The 13,992-nt window shown below is 37.7% G+C and overlaps 1 protein-coding gene across 1 annotated transcript; it reads right to left on the bottom strand.

Moving 5' to 3' along the window:
* Positions 1–7,418: 7,418 nt before the first annotated feature.
* LOC120433926 (low affinity immunoglobulin gamma Fc region receptor II-b-like) lies at positions 7,419–12,747 on the bottom strand. The gene is made up of 9 exons (XM_039601033.1): positions 12,717–12,747; positions 12,447–12,476; positions 11,751–12,017; positions 11,209–11,454; positions 10,373–10,531; positions 10,184–10,234; positions 8,697–8,771; positions 7,857–7,922; positions 7,419–7,513 (listed from the first exon to the last, which is right to left on the bottom strand). The coding sequence occupies exons 1-9, from the start codon at positions 12,745–12,747 to the stop codon at positions 7,476–7,478; spliced, it is 963 nt and encodes a 320-aa protein (XP_039456967.1). The 3' UTR covers positions 7,419–7,475.
* Positions 12,748–13,992: the final 1,245 nt, after the last annotated feature.

Genomic DNA, 13,992 nt, shown 5'->3' with positions numbered 1-13,992 from the left:
CAATGCGGTTTTCGTCCTGGTCGCGGAACACTGGACCAGCTCTTTATCCTCTCAAGGATACTTGAGGGTGCATGGGAGTTTGCCCAACCAGTCTACATGTGTTTTGTGGACTTGGAGAAGGCATTCGACCGTGTCCGTCGGGGTGTCCTGTGGGAGGTGCTGCGGGAGTATGGTGTCTGGCCCATTGCTACGGGCCATTCGATCCCTATACAACCATTGCAAGAGCTTGGTTCGCATTGCCGGCAATAAGTCGGACTCGTTTCCAGTGGGTGATGGGCTCCGCCAGGGCTGCCCTTTGTCACCGATTCTGTTCATAATTTTTATGGACAGGATTTCTAGGTGCAGCCAAGTGGCGAAGGGCTTTCACTTCGGTGGCCTCAGAATCTCATCTCTGCTTTTCGTGGATGATGTGGTTCTGTTGGCTTCATCGGGTGATGGCCTCCAGCTCGCACTGGAATGGTTCGCAGCCGAGTGTGAAGCAGCAGGAATGAGGATCAGCACCGCCAAATCTGAGGCCATGGTTCCCAGCCGGAAAAGGGTGGAATGCCCACTCCGGGTCGGGGATGAGTTCCTGCCCCAAGTGGAGGAGTTCAAGTATCTCGGGGTCTTGTTCGCAACTGATGGGAGAAGGGAGCCGGAGATTGACAGACGGATTGGTGCTGCGGCTGCAGTGATGCGGACGCTGCACCGGTCCATCGTGGTGAAGAGGGAGCTGAGTGTAAAAGCAAAGCTCTCAATTTACCGGTCGATCTACGTCTCTACCCTCACCTATGGCCATGCGCTGTGGGTAGTGACCGAAAGAACGAGATCGCGGATACAAGCGGTGGAAATGAGCTACCTCCGAAGGGTGGCTGGCCTCTCCCTTAGAGATAGGGTGAGAAGTTCGGCTATCCAGGAGGGGCTCAGAGTAGAGCCGTTGCTCCTCCACATCGAAAGGAGCCAGCTGAGGTGGTTCGGGCATCTGACAAGGATGCCTCCTGGGCGCCTCCTGGGTGAGGTGTTCCGGGCATGTCCCACCGGGAGGAGGCCCCGGGGCAGACCCAGGACACGCTGGAGAGATTATATCTCTCAGGTGTCCTGGGAACGCCTTGGTGTTCTCCCGGATAAGCTTGAGGAGGTGGCTGGGGAGAGGGAGGTCTGGGCTTCTCTGCTTAGGCTGCTGCACCCGCGACTCGGCCCCGGATAAAGTGGATGAAGATGGATGGATGGAAAAAAAAAATACAAATAAATAAATAATAATAACAACAATAATAAAGGTTGAATAACATATAACAATTAAGTGGACCACTATAGCAAAAGCTGGAATGGTCTACTTGGGAAAATAAATCTCTTGGGCATTTTTCTTGGCCTTTAAACAATAATTCTGATTGCTACAGTGCCAGACAGGACATTTGGGGGATGACTGTCTTCAACAGTTTCTTAATATATTTACTGCAAACTTTGTACAAGAATACACAAGTACAACAATCCATCTTGGATGTAATTTTTACTGTTTCAGTGCTTAGATCTTCATTGAATACATTTTACAAAGACCAAGAGAGTTTATGATCATGACTAACAAATGACCATTCAACTAAGCTCTTCTTTTGTCTTCTTTAGGATATGCCATAGCAGATCATTGATCTCCATCTCAGTCCTTAGCATCCTTCTCCATCACAACAAATGTCCTTCACTACATTTGTAACTTGTCCCTTTGATCTTTCTCTTTTTCTCCTGCCTAGCCGCTCCATATTCAGCATCCTTTGTTTAATATATCCACTATCCTCTGTACATGTCCTGACCATCTCGAACTTGCCTCTCCAAGGCACTCAACCTGAGCTGTCTTTCTGAAATGTCTGATCTTGTCTAACTTGGTCCCTCAACTCTGACGCCGATCTTTTTGTCAGTAAAACTGGTAGGGGTAGAGCACGTCATCTACTAATAGGAAGGTTGGGATACTAGCATTTTAATATTAGTTGTGTAATTATTATTATTCCTTTTTTTTCTGGAGTGAAGCAGTAACACCAATAACCCCACACCCATCAACAGAATGGTGCTGGCAATCCGCAGTACCACAAACGTGTTGTAAGAAAAGTAATCATTGGAAGGGCTCTCATGTTCCTCAAATGCTGAAAAGATTACATATTTTGAATAATGTGTTTTAGTATAATGTGATTTTCATTTGGTCCTAATAAAATTATGAAAAGCAAATTTGCAGGTTATCTTATAATTTTAGAAGGATATTGGAAGATAGGCACCTTAGGGAAAATTTTAATAATATTGCAGTTACACAATAATTTAACCTTATTCCAGAGTCCTGAAATTTTACTCTATGGAATTGAACTGTTTTTTTTTTCAAATTTATTTCATCTATGCAAAAAGCTGACTAATCATTATAATAATACAAAATATCAACCTTAAATCAACCTTAAAACACACACACCTGTTTCACCTTTGATAGTTAACCAGCTTTCGAGTGACTGGCCAAATCCAGAGATGCTGCACTTGTAAAGTCCTTCATCTGACTTGGAAACCTTTTTTGATGGCCACATTTCCTGTATAGCTGGTCATGATTAGAGAGCCATCTTTATAAAAGTCAGCAGTGAAGTCTATGGAAAACTTTCTGTTTTTTACAGGACAAAGTTATGCTCTCCCCCTCCATCACAGGAAGAACTGGAGTCTCCAGGATCACAAATCCAGCTGGAAACACAGGAAATACTTAATCAGCCCAATCTAGTCATCCTCATAGGATTGTTATTTAATGTTAAGTTGACAATGTAATAAAAAAAAAACCCCTAAAATGCTCCAGTGACAAAACGGCAAGATTTTGCTTATCAATAACAAACAATCAACACTTTTCACTAATCAAGATTGCTGTGATTGATTAATAAAAGGAGCATACTCGTGAATGTGAAGTTGACAGCATTACTCCTCTTCCCTTCTGCAGTCTCTCACCAGTACTTTCTGCTGTCTTTGGCTTGAACAGATTGAATGGCACAGGGTCCTTCCCATGTGAAAGCAGAAATTGCTGTGACTCCCATGACCTTCCTCAATACTCTCCACAGAGCCAAGTAACAGATGCCATTACTGTTAAAAGCAGGGACTCAGATTCACATTGCTGCTGTCTGTTTGGGATGACATGAGGGAGAACTGCGAACAAAAAAAAGACAGACATACACCAGTTATATAGTATGTTATCAAAAAAAACTACCTTAGAAACTTTCAACAGTGGAGACTGTAAAATACATCTACAGTTCCTTCCATATATACTGGACACTGACATGTTTTTGTTTTTTGTTTTTCAGAACAAAAATGAGTTCAAAGGTCTCTCTGTCAAAATAGATATGGACCTAACTGTACATTTACATACCAGCTAAATGGGAACAACCACTGTCATGTGTAATCGACAGAAACAGCACATTCATTTCAGTTCAGTTCAATTTGATTCCATTCAATTCAATTCAATTCAATTCAATTCAATTCAATTCAATTCAATTCAATACTTTATTGTCCCACAACGGGAAATTAGTTTAGCAGCAAGGGCAAAAAAAGAATAAACAATACAATAATAAAAAGCCACAAGACAGTTATTTACCATTAAGGAGATGGACTGCAGTAGGGATAAAAGTAAGCTGGAGTCTTTTGGTTATCCTCACAAGTACTCTAAAATGACAGCCAGAGGGCAACAAGTCAAACTCACTGTGAAGTGGATGGTCAAAGGAATTTGCAAAGAAAAGCGTCTGGACTTCTTTAAGTTGCTTGAAGACGTTTCACCTCTCATCCGAGAAGCTTCTTCAGTTCTAAGGTCAAATGGCCGAGAGTCCCAGGAGAAACGTTTCGTCACTCATCCAAGTGACTGAAGAAGTCACTTGGATATATATACAGTTAAGCCCATAATTATTCATACCCCTGGCAAATTTTGACTTAAAGTTACTTTTATTCAACTAGCAAGTTATTTTTTGACTGGAAATGACACAGGCGTCTCACAAAAGATAATAAGATGATGTACAAGACGCATCATTGTGGAAAAAAAATATTTCTCAGCTTTTATTTACATTTGAGCAAAAAGTATCATGTCCAGAATTATTCATACCCTTCACAAACTGTCACAGTCTCTGGGAAAATCCAAAGTTCCATACCATTCCAAATAGTTAAAGGGGTTCTAAAGCATCCTAATTACCCTGATTAATTGGAAATAGCTGTTTTGATCAACTCAACAGGTGAAAAACAGCAGCTCTCTGCAGGTGGTCTGTGGACATTCATGGCTAAGACAAAGGGACTCAGTGAGGACCTGCAGATGTGCATTGTGGCTGCTCACAAGTGAGGAATGGGCTACAAGGCCATATCCAAATGTTTTCAAGTTCCAGTGGCTACAGTGCAAAGTATTATTAAAAAATACAAGATGTTCCGCACTGTGGAAAATCTCAGAGGACGTTGTCGGAAGCCAAAAGTGAAACCTGTGCTGGCCAGGAGAATAGTGAGAGAGGCGAAAAAGAATCCAAGGATCACCACCAAGGCCATTCTGGTGAATCTGGGCTCTGCTGGTGGCAATGTCTCAAGGCAGACAGTCCAACGGACACTGTTGGGTTCCACGGATGCAGACCAAGGAAAACGCCACTTCTCCAGGCACTTCTAAGGCATGCAAAAGCTCATTTGGCCTTTGCAAATGCTCATCTGGACAAAGAAGAAGGTCTCTGGTCTTCAGTGTTATGGTCAGATGAAACAAAAATTGAATTATTTGGTCACAATGATGTTGCCTTCATTTGGCATAAAAATGGAGAAGCCTTCAACCCAAAGAACACCATCCCCACTGTCAAACATGGTGGTGGGAACCTAATGCTTTGGGGGTGTTTTTAGCCAATGGACCATGGAACCTAATCACAGTAAACAGCACCATGAAAAAGAGCAATACATGAAGATTCTCAACAACAACATCAGGCAGTCTGCAGAAAAACTTGGCCTTGGGAACCAGTGGACATTTTAGCACGACAATGACCCAAAACATACAGCAAGCGTGGTGAAGAAATGGTTAGCAGACAACAACATTAACGTTTTGCAGTGGCCTAGCCAGAGTCCTGACTTGAATCAATTGAGAATCTGTGGAGGAGCTAAAGATCAGGGTGATGGCAAGAAGACCCTCCAACCTGAAAGATTTGGAGCTCATTGCTAAAGATGAATGGGCAAAAATGCCTGCGGAGACATGCAAAAAGCTGGTCTGCAATTATAGGAAGCGTTTGATTGCTGTAATAGCCAATAAAGGCTTTTTTCTATTGATTATTGAGAAGGGTATGAATAATTCTGGACATGATACTTTTGCTAAAATATAAATAAAACCTGAGAAATATTTTTTTCCACAATGATGCCTCTTGTACATCGTCTTATTATCTTTGGGGAGACACCTGTGTCATTTCTGCTCAAAAAAGAACTTGCTTGTTGAACAAAAGTAACTTTAAGTCAAAATTTGGCAGGGGTATGAATAATTATGGGCTTAACTGTATATATATATATATATATATTAGAGATGGTACAATACCACTTTTTTATGTCCAATACTGATATCATACATTTGGATATCTGCTGATATGAATCTGATATAGTTTAGTTTTTAATCAGTAAAACTGTTTTTTAATAACTTGCTACATTTTGTATAAGTTCATACTCAAGTTTAAAAAACAAAACAAAACACTAAAGCTATTCTGTTATACCTGTATGCAAAAAACCCCCAAAAACTGCACCCCAAATATTTCATAGTTCAGCAATACTGATCAATCTAATAAACTAATAAAACTAGACATTTTAAATGAGAATAAGAACGAAAAGTATGTCTTTGTGCCCCCTTTTCCCTGTTAATGCCCTATCAGCCCCCCTGGCTAAACTTTGCTAGACCCGCCCCTGCACAGTTACCAGCCGTCAGCTACGTAGAAAAGGATCCTGGTGTAGAAAGTGATATTAAATAAATTCTAACAACAGCTTATCAAGCTTAAATGTTCTGCTGTTGTTTATCTGCTGGTTTCCAATTTCTGGCGCAAAGTGGGTAACAAATAGCAAGAGAGACAGAAGTCGCAACAGAAGAGCCGATCAGCTGATCAGTAATCAGTTTCATGATTGAAGTAGCAACAGGAGAGGGAGGGAGAGAGAAGAGGCAGTCGCTCCATATATTGATTCCTTTGACTACGATGACCTGGATGACTGAGAACCTTCAGACATATATTGATTGTTAAGCTTAATGTGGGAACGCTTTACAAACATTCAGAGATGAACTTACACACTTGCTTTACTTCTCTCTGGGATAACTTTCTTGGAGATGAAATGCTGGTTTGGTAGCGAGGCTACAAATGCTCAACCAGACCACTGACAGGTCTCGCACGCCACAGCCCTCTATCACATGACGCATGAGCCGAGTTAGGCTATGTCGCAAGTTTTGTGAGGTGCTTTCGTGATATTTAATGGATCGGATTACATTTTTTTATTTCTCCCTGATATCCGATCTAGTAATTTAGGTCAGTATCGGACCGATACCGATATGTAATATCGGATCGCCAAGTACCTGCACAGGGTCAGGCAAGTCCTGAGGAGTCAGCTGAACGGTAAGATTAAGATCCAGGCTATCAACACCTACGCCCTGCCCATGATCAGATATCCTTCTGGGATAATAAGCTGGCCAAAGGAGGACATAGAAGCCACTGACATCAAGCAAGGAGCGCAGTCCTGGGAACAGCCAAGATACTGCGCAGGACCCTCAAGCTCCCAGGCCTCTGGTAGAGGACCCGAGCTTGGAGGATAAACCGCCCGCAGGGGCGTGCTGGGTGTTTTTTTTTGTGTATAAATATCACATAAAATTATATATTTATTTATATATTAATGTTCTTACTTTATGGATACTCAAATAACAACTCAGAAAACAACTACAACACGAGCTAAAAAAATCATTTTACATAAATTTGCTTCTATTAAAAGAACGCACATTTTTGCATTAAATTTATTCCTCCATCTTCATATTTTACATAAGATTCACCTTGTGTTCACAGAATAACCATCTTTACCATAAACAGATATTCTGTTGATTGCTGACATTACATTAACATAACATTTGTCACACTGTCTTGCCACAGAAGCCACAGTGAGCATATTTTAAAAGTGCAACAGTGTACTCATGTCTACAATTAGGCAGAGCAAATAGACCTGGGCTTCACTATTCATATTTATTAACACACTGCTACCTGTTATGATGATGTGAGGTGGCTGAAGTTTTCACTCTCAGAATAAGAACAGAGATAATATTTTTTTTAAACATGCAGGTTGAGATATTTGCAATTTGATATAAACTGCCATCTTTTCACAAATTAGAAATTAACTAATTAAATGTGTTAATGACCACAAAACTGTTCATTGCATTTTATATGAATATATGTCACTTTTTCTGCACACTGAAGACCAGCATTCCCTTTATTTTTAGTTTTGTATTGCGCACTAAAAGTTATCCAGATCCATGCCAGTCAGTTGTGGGTCTCCAACCAGCTCACTACTGCCATCTCTGTTTGGAGACACAAGACATTTCAAAACAGTTATTTGTTAAAACAGTCTTATCTGGCTGCTGCATGATAGACCGAGGGGACTCATCAACATATTTTTGCCTGTGGGTTTTTTTTATCAACAGCATGAAACACATGCATGCTGTGTTTAAAAAATATATAATTTAAAAACCAAAAGTATAACATTACTGTCAGATTATATATCCATCCTGTCCAGATGTATTTGGCCTGGCCCCTTGCTCAGTGATAATGGGCTGAGGCTCCAGTCCTGCTGCAACCCTAAATTGTTCCCAAAACATGGGGTGAGCATGAAGGATTAAATAGTCTACTTTCAGTGTCAATTACCTTTCACGTTGCTGGGTTTCCCGACCATAGCATACATCACCTGGACTGATTCAAGTGCATTGTCCTCTGGAGGCATATAACAACAAAACATCATAAGAGTGATTTTTCTTTTCATTACATTCAAAATGTAAATTGTTCTCACTCATTTCTGGCTGGCACACTTAAGTTATGTATGGTCTTCTGAGCGATGTTACTTTTTATATAGTGACATGTTTTTCTTCCTGTCACGATCTATGCTGGCAGATCATGTGGACGGGAGAGTAATGCAGACAAACAAAGGCAAAAAAAGAATTCTTAACAAAGATCGAGGCATTTATTATGGCTGGTGGCAAACTACAAAACAATGGGGAAAGGCGAACCAAGATGAAGCTAAATAATAACCTAAAATGGGAAAACCAAAAATAGACATGAAAACCCTTAAACATGAAATCCGGTGTGGGTGTGTGGATACCTGGAACATGGAAACTTGGAAACATGGCATGAACTCAACAGACAACCTGACCGAAAATGAATGACAAAGACTACCTAAATACACATGAGGGTGACGAGGGAAGAGGAAACACATGGGGAGCACAGCTGGGGCAACTTGACACAATGACAAGAAAGGAGGAAGTAAACTGGACATACTGAGCATGGGACATGAGACTATACAAATACAGGCCATTTACCATTTACCAAATAAAGCCTAGACTAAATAACTATATAAACTAGAACATAATAACACAAAAGTCACCAAATTCCGAATTCTGGGTCAGAAACTCCTGAACCATGACACTTCCCCTACACATCTAAGGAATTAAGGGTATTATAACTTCAGTGTTTTCAGTTTAGGCAAATTACCTTTTGACATTATTGGTTTTGTGATGAGGGAATATGTCTCGTTGTTTTCTTCAGCTATGCTTACCACTGCAGGCACTGAAATATAGAGACAAGTCAAGACCTTAAACGAATATGATATGGGCAGACACTCTTTAGTTGAAATTTAAAAAAAAAAAAAAAAAAAACTACTCTGATTCTAGACACTCTTTCTATATGATAACAATGTCAAAGTGCAGACAGTAAAGTTGAAGAGAAATAACAAAACCAGAGTGATGGTTAAAACTTTTTGTTGTTTTTTGGTTGAAAAGGCTGATTTTTTAATCTTACTAAAATACACAAACTTAACACATTTTTTGAGCTTGCAATTTATTGAAAACATCGCTTAAACTTAAACAGTCTGTTTTACAGCTGATCAAAAGTTTAAGACCACATGCCTTTAAAATATATAATTTATAATTTCTTTTTTCTTTAATAATTTTTTCGTAAAACGTAATTTGCACATACTTTTTACTGTAAATTTCTAAGTTAAAATCTGTAAATTTTGTAGTAATCCATAAATCTTTCTGTCAATTATTACTGTCATTTAATGGTCTGGCATTGCACAGCAATAAGCATTTCACCATGTCGTACTGTGTATGGTTGTGTACGTGACAAATAAAATTTGAATTTGAAAAGGCCAAATGTGTGCAAAAATGTGGATTAATTGTCATTTTCTGTCAGGTAGTCACACTGTCATGATGTTCTGGATGATCCTTGACCCAAATTAAGGTCGTTACTGGTGGTTACATCATCATATTGCCTAATAACAACTAGTGTTAATTTAATTGACCAATCTTGCTTGCGCAGTAAGACTTTAAAATAATACCCCTTTTTTTCTCTCTTTTTTTTGCAGAGGGGGAGGTAAAACTAGCTATCATGGTCCCTGTTTCATGATAATGTAACAAAAATGTTAAGAGTAGTTATATAGACACATTTCACAGGTAAATAATATGCTTTCTAAATTTTCTGGAGAAACTGTCATGGGTAAAAATTACTTCATTTTTCAGTCATTTTTTAGTCTCCTAAATTGTTATGATATTTAGTGAACTTAAACTATGATTTTAGTTGACTAAATTGTGACTAAAAATGATATTTTATTATGATATTTTATTCAACAATTTTACTCAAGTCTGTTATGATCTTCTTATATGAAGTCAACTGAGACAAGCGTAAAGTTCAAAGAATTTAGATGGCTAAATTTTGACAAAAAACTAAACATACATACATTTTATCCACAAGACAAAATACATGAACTACAAGTAAATTAAAAAGTAAATGAAAATTTTCCTGTCAAAATTAATACTGACAACAACCTAATGAGGGACTAAAATCAAAGACCAAACAATACCATAGCAGGGCCATGTCCTGGGGTTTACTAAAGGATTCACTAAAGGGCTCTGTTTCTAATTTGGATTTCCATGATTTGAAGTTCAGGTTTTTTTTCTTAAACAGATGTTTGCCTTCCTGACCTGTTTGTGCAGAAGAGGGAGACTGGAAGGAAACAGTTGAATTTTGAGCACCTGCTTATGAAAAAGACAAAATAAACAAGAAAAAAAAGTTAATTGGTGATGGCCACCAGGAATCACTAAGCATGCTTATTGTTATAAAATAAAAAGTCATAAAAATAAAACGTTTTGATGAGCCAACTGTCAGCATACTTGGCGTCAAAGAAGTTTCTTCTGTATGACTTCTGATGATTTGTTGATGTTTATTACGTTGAAACACTCCTGCCAGTATTAGCAGAATGACCACCAATAAAACACTGAAACCTGTGCAGATCACCAGGTAGAGCTTGAAGTAAGGCACTGTAGGATGTCCTGCCAGAAAGATGATTGCACTGTGTATTAGAAATGATTAACATTATGTTGTGAATTACTCTAAATATTTTTATATTTATTTTGTGTAAAAACTCAAATAAATGCTATTCAATACAATTATTGATACCCAATATGATTTAGCCCTTTTTCAGAAGGTGGCATACTGTTCCAGATCATTTTCCAATGACTTTCTTTAAATGTCTCAGCCGCATATGATAACTGGAGATGCATACAAAGGTGTAAACAAAGCTACATAAAAATTAATCCGTAGCCAATAGAAAACAAGTCCTCCACCCCCTGGAAACATGGGACTACAGAAGTTGTATTAAAAACAACATTAACAATGAGTCTAAGTTTGCCGTTGAAAAGACGTCCACAACGACTACATTTGGACTACACATAGCCTGTGGACAGAGATCCGATGGACGTCAACACTAGACGTTCAGTAGACATAAAAGACGTTACCTGGTGTTACCAAACAACCCCTTCAGTAGACCAAAGTACGATGGCCAAAGATGACATGTAAAAGCATCACTCTAACGTCACTTTGCACAGTAGGTATGTTCATCATAGACACATATTGTTTTTCATTTACACACTTTATCATGAAGGTTTAAAATACAGTTTGGGTACAAAGTTTGTCTCTAATTTATTTAGAAAATATTGATGCATCTTACCTTCAACACTAAGCCAGCTCTCTGGTGATTCTCCACCATCAGCAATGCTACATTTGTAAAGTCCTTCATCAGATTTGGATACAGTGGGACCAATTATGTTTCTTGATGAGCTGCTCCCAATGGAGATGCCATTTTTATAGAATTTTGCAGTGTAGTTGGAGTTTGCATCCTTCTTTCTACAATGCAAGCTCACATTTTCTCCCTGCATCACAGGTTGGGCAGGAATCTCCAGGATCACATGACTCTCTAAATCAAAATAGCGGAAAATATGGCAGTTATTTTGTGTAAGAGGGACTTTTACATAAGAGTCATGACATAATAGCTCACATCATTTTTAAATAGACATCTGTGTCAGATATGATATGTGTGTGTGTGTGTGTGTGTGTGTGTGTGTGTTATTAAAACTACCATGGTACTACAGTACAAAATATGACACTATCTGTAAGTGATGTACTCAAACTGAACAGAATTATTTTTTTTAAAAACTGTTGATGGACTAAATATGTCAACTTATAATTTAGGGTTTTTTTCTATGTACATACCAGTTATAGTGACATTGACAGTGTTGCTTTTTTGTATTCCTCCATGTTCACACCAGTATTCTCCACTGTCACTTGAAGGATATGCATTAATAATATTGCAAGGTCCAATCGATGTTTCCCAGGTTGAAGCACATGTTCTAACATCTCCATTTATCTTTTTCATCACTCTCCATCCAGTCAGTCCATTTAGCCCTTCACAGCTGATAGTGATAGGCTCTGTTTGAAAGAACTGCTGTCTGTTTGGAACAACTTGAGGAAAACCTGAATCTGAGACACAAAATCAAATAAAGACTCAACAAATAAAGAACATAATAGTCTCAAAAAACTATTTTTCAGACAACCACAAATGTATACACATTAAGCACTCATATAATGCTGGACTGCTTTCAAATGATGTATGTGTGTGTATATATATATATATATATATATATATATATATATATATATATATATATATATATATATATATATGTGTGTGTGTGTGTGTGTGTGTACTATAAAGGTAAATATACATATGCATGTAGCTATTTCACAAGTCTTTTAGAGGTCTATGTTATGTTGTAGTTTTTACTTATTTTTAGCTGAAAAAGAGTAACTGCAGTAGTTTCAGAAACTTCATATATTTCTGAGATATATTAAATCTATAACATACACACACACTTAGAAACACAACAACATGAATATTTAAAGACTTACTATATGTTTGCGAATCACTGAATTCTGCAGCTATAACCAACAGAAACAGAACATTCATCACTGAAAAGATTGAGAATGACAGTTTTTAATATTTAACAGGGTTTTTTTTTTCCATCATTAGTAATAAGTTCTATACACTTTTAGTGAGCAGTTACAAACATCCATTATAAATACATGCAAATGCATAGGTGTATTTTGGATATTATAATTTGCAATTTAATCCATGTATTTTTTTTTTTTTTTTTTACAAAAGACAAGGTCAGTACTCACAGACACTGATAGTGGTGAATCTGACCTCCATGTTGTCTTGCTGCTGACTGTGTAAACATCAGACTGAAATGAGGATATATTCTTTTGTAAGAACTTCCCCTTCCTGTGGTTCTTTGTAGTGACTGGGGCCCGACAGGGTTCCATTTCAATCACATGTGATTGCATAAAAAATGTCCCTGCAACCTACTTATATGTTCAATTTCTTGAATTTCTTTATTTGTTTTTGATCAATTTGATCAATTCTAGATTTTGATCATTCAGCCTAAGTCCTCAGTAAAAGTAATGTATAAGATAGACAGATTCAGTGAACATTCAGACTGAGACTTATGACTGTTTCTTTCCTCTGTTCACCATTAATTCTTTATGTTCTGTTCTGTTTACGTTTAAAATGAGGAACACATATTCGTCTTATATTTTGATATTGCAGAAGAAAATTAACACAGCTTTTCCAACAACAATATGGAACTTTGACATGTTGAATTTCCACTGTACAGTTGAAAAATACTTCAGATTTTATAAATGTCATAATATCATTAGAATCTTACTGGTACATGACAGTAAGAGTTCATAGTGCATAAAATTAATATAACCCAATATTCATGACACTATCATTTGTCACGTACTGTGGTCACCACAGTATGTGACAAATGTTAAAATAGCTCTTTGAGATCATCTTCACTGTGTGAATTGACAGCATAAACAAGATGGTTTTGGGTTCTCGTTAGTAAACTAAAAATAAAATGTCTATTGATGGTGACACTTAGCTTGAGCTCATATTCTTAGATGTGAAAACTTGCTAAACAGCAATATTGCAAAAAATTGTAATAGTTATTTTAAGGACATGGGTTATTGTCAATACATATAACTCCACAATAAGTGATTCCCTTAAATGCATATAATACGATTTTAAAAGTATGATAGGATCACTCAATTTCAGTGTTACTCGCACATTGGTTAGTCATTCTCAATGATCACCAGATGCCATCATCAACATTCTGGTAGACTCAGTAGTCCATTGACATCAGTTGTAAATGATTTATCTAGAAATTTTGTAGAATATGGAGTTCAAAGACCCAAGCATGTTGTTACTAATATAACTTAAAAACAGGCAACTCATTATTAGTTCAGAAGGCCAAAAAGAACAGAATTAAAAGCAACCCTGCTATAGATATGTGTAGGACTAGTGACAAGTAACAACAGCCATTCATTGAGGTACTTTCCAGTAATGGAAGTATAGAATGGTTTCTTTATATTTCCAACTAGTGATGATAAATTT

The sequence above is a fragment of the Oreochromis aureus genome, linkage group 3, assembly GCF_013358895.1.
Source record: "Oreochromis aureus strain Israel breed Guangdong linkage group 3, ZZ_aureus, whole genome shotgun sequence".
NCBI classification, from domain to species: domain Eukaryota; kingdom Metazoa; phylum Chordata; class Actinopteri; order Cichliformes; family Cichlidae; genus Oreochromis; species Oreochromis aureus.
This window is presented reverse-complemented; position numbering and strand designations above follow the sequence as displayed.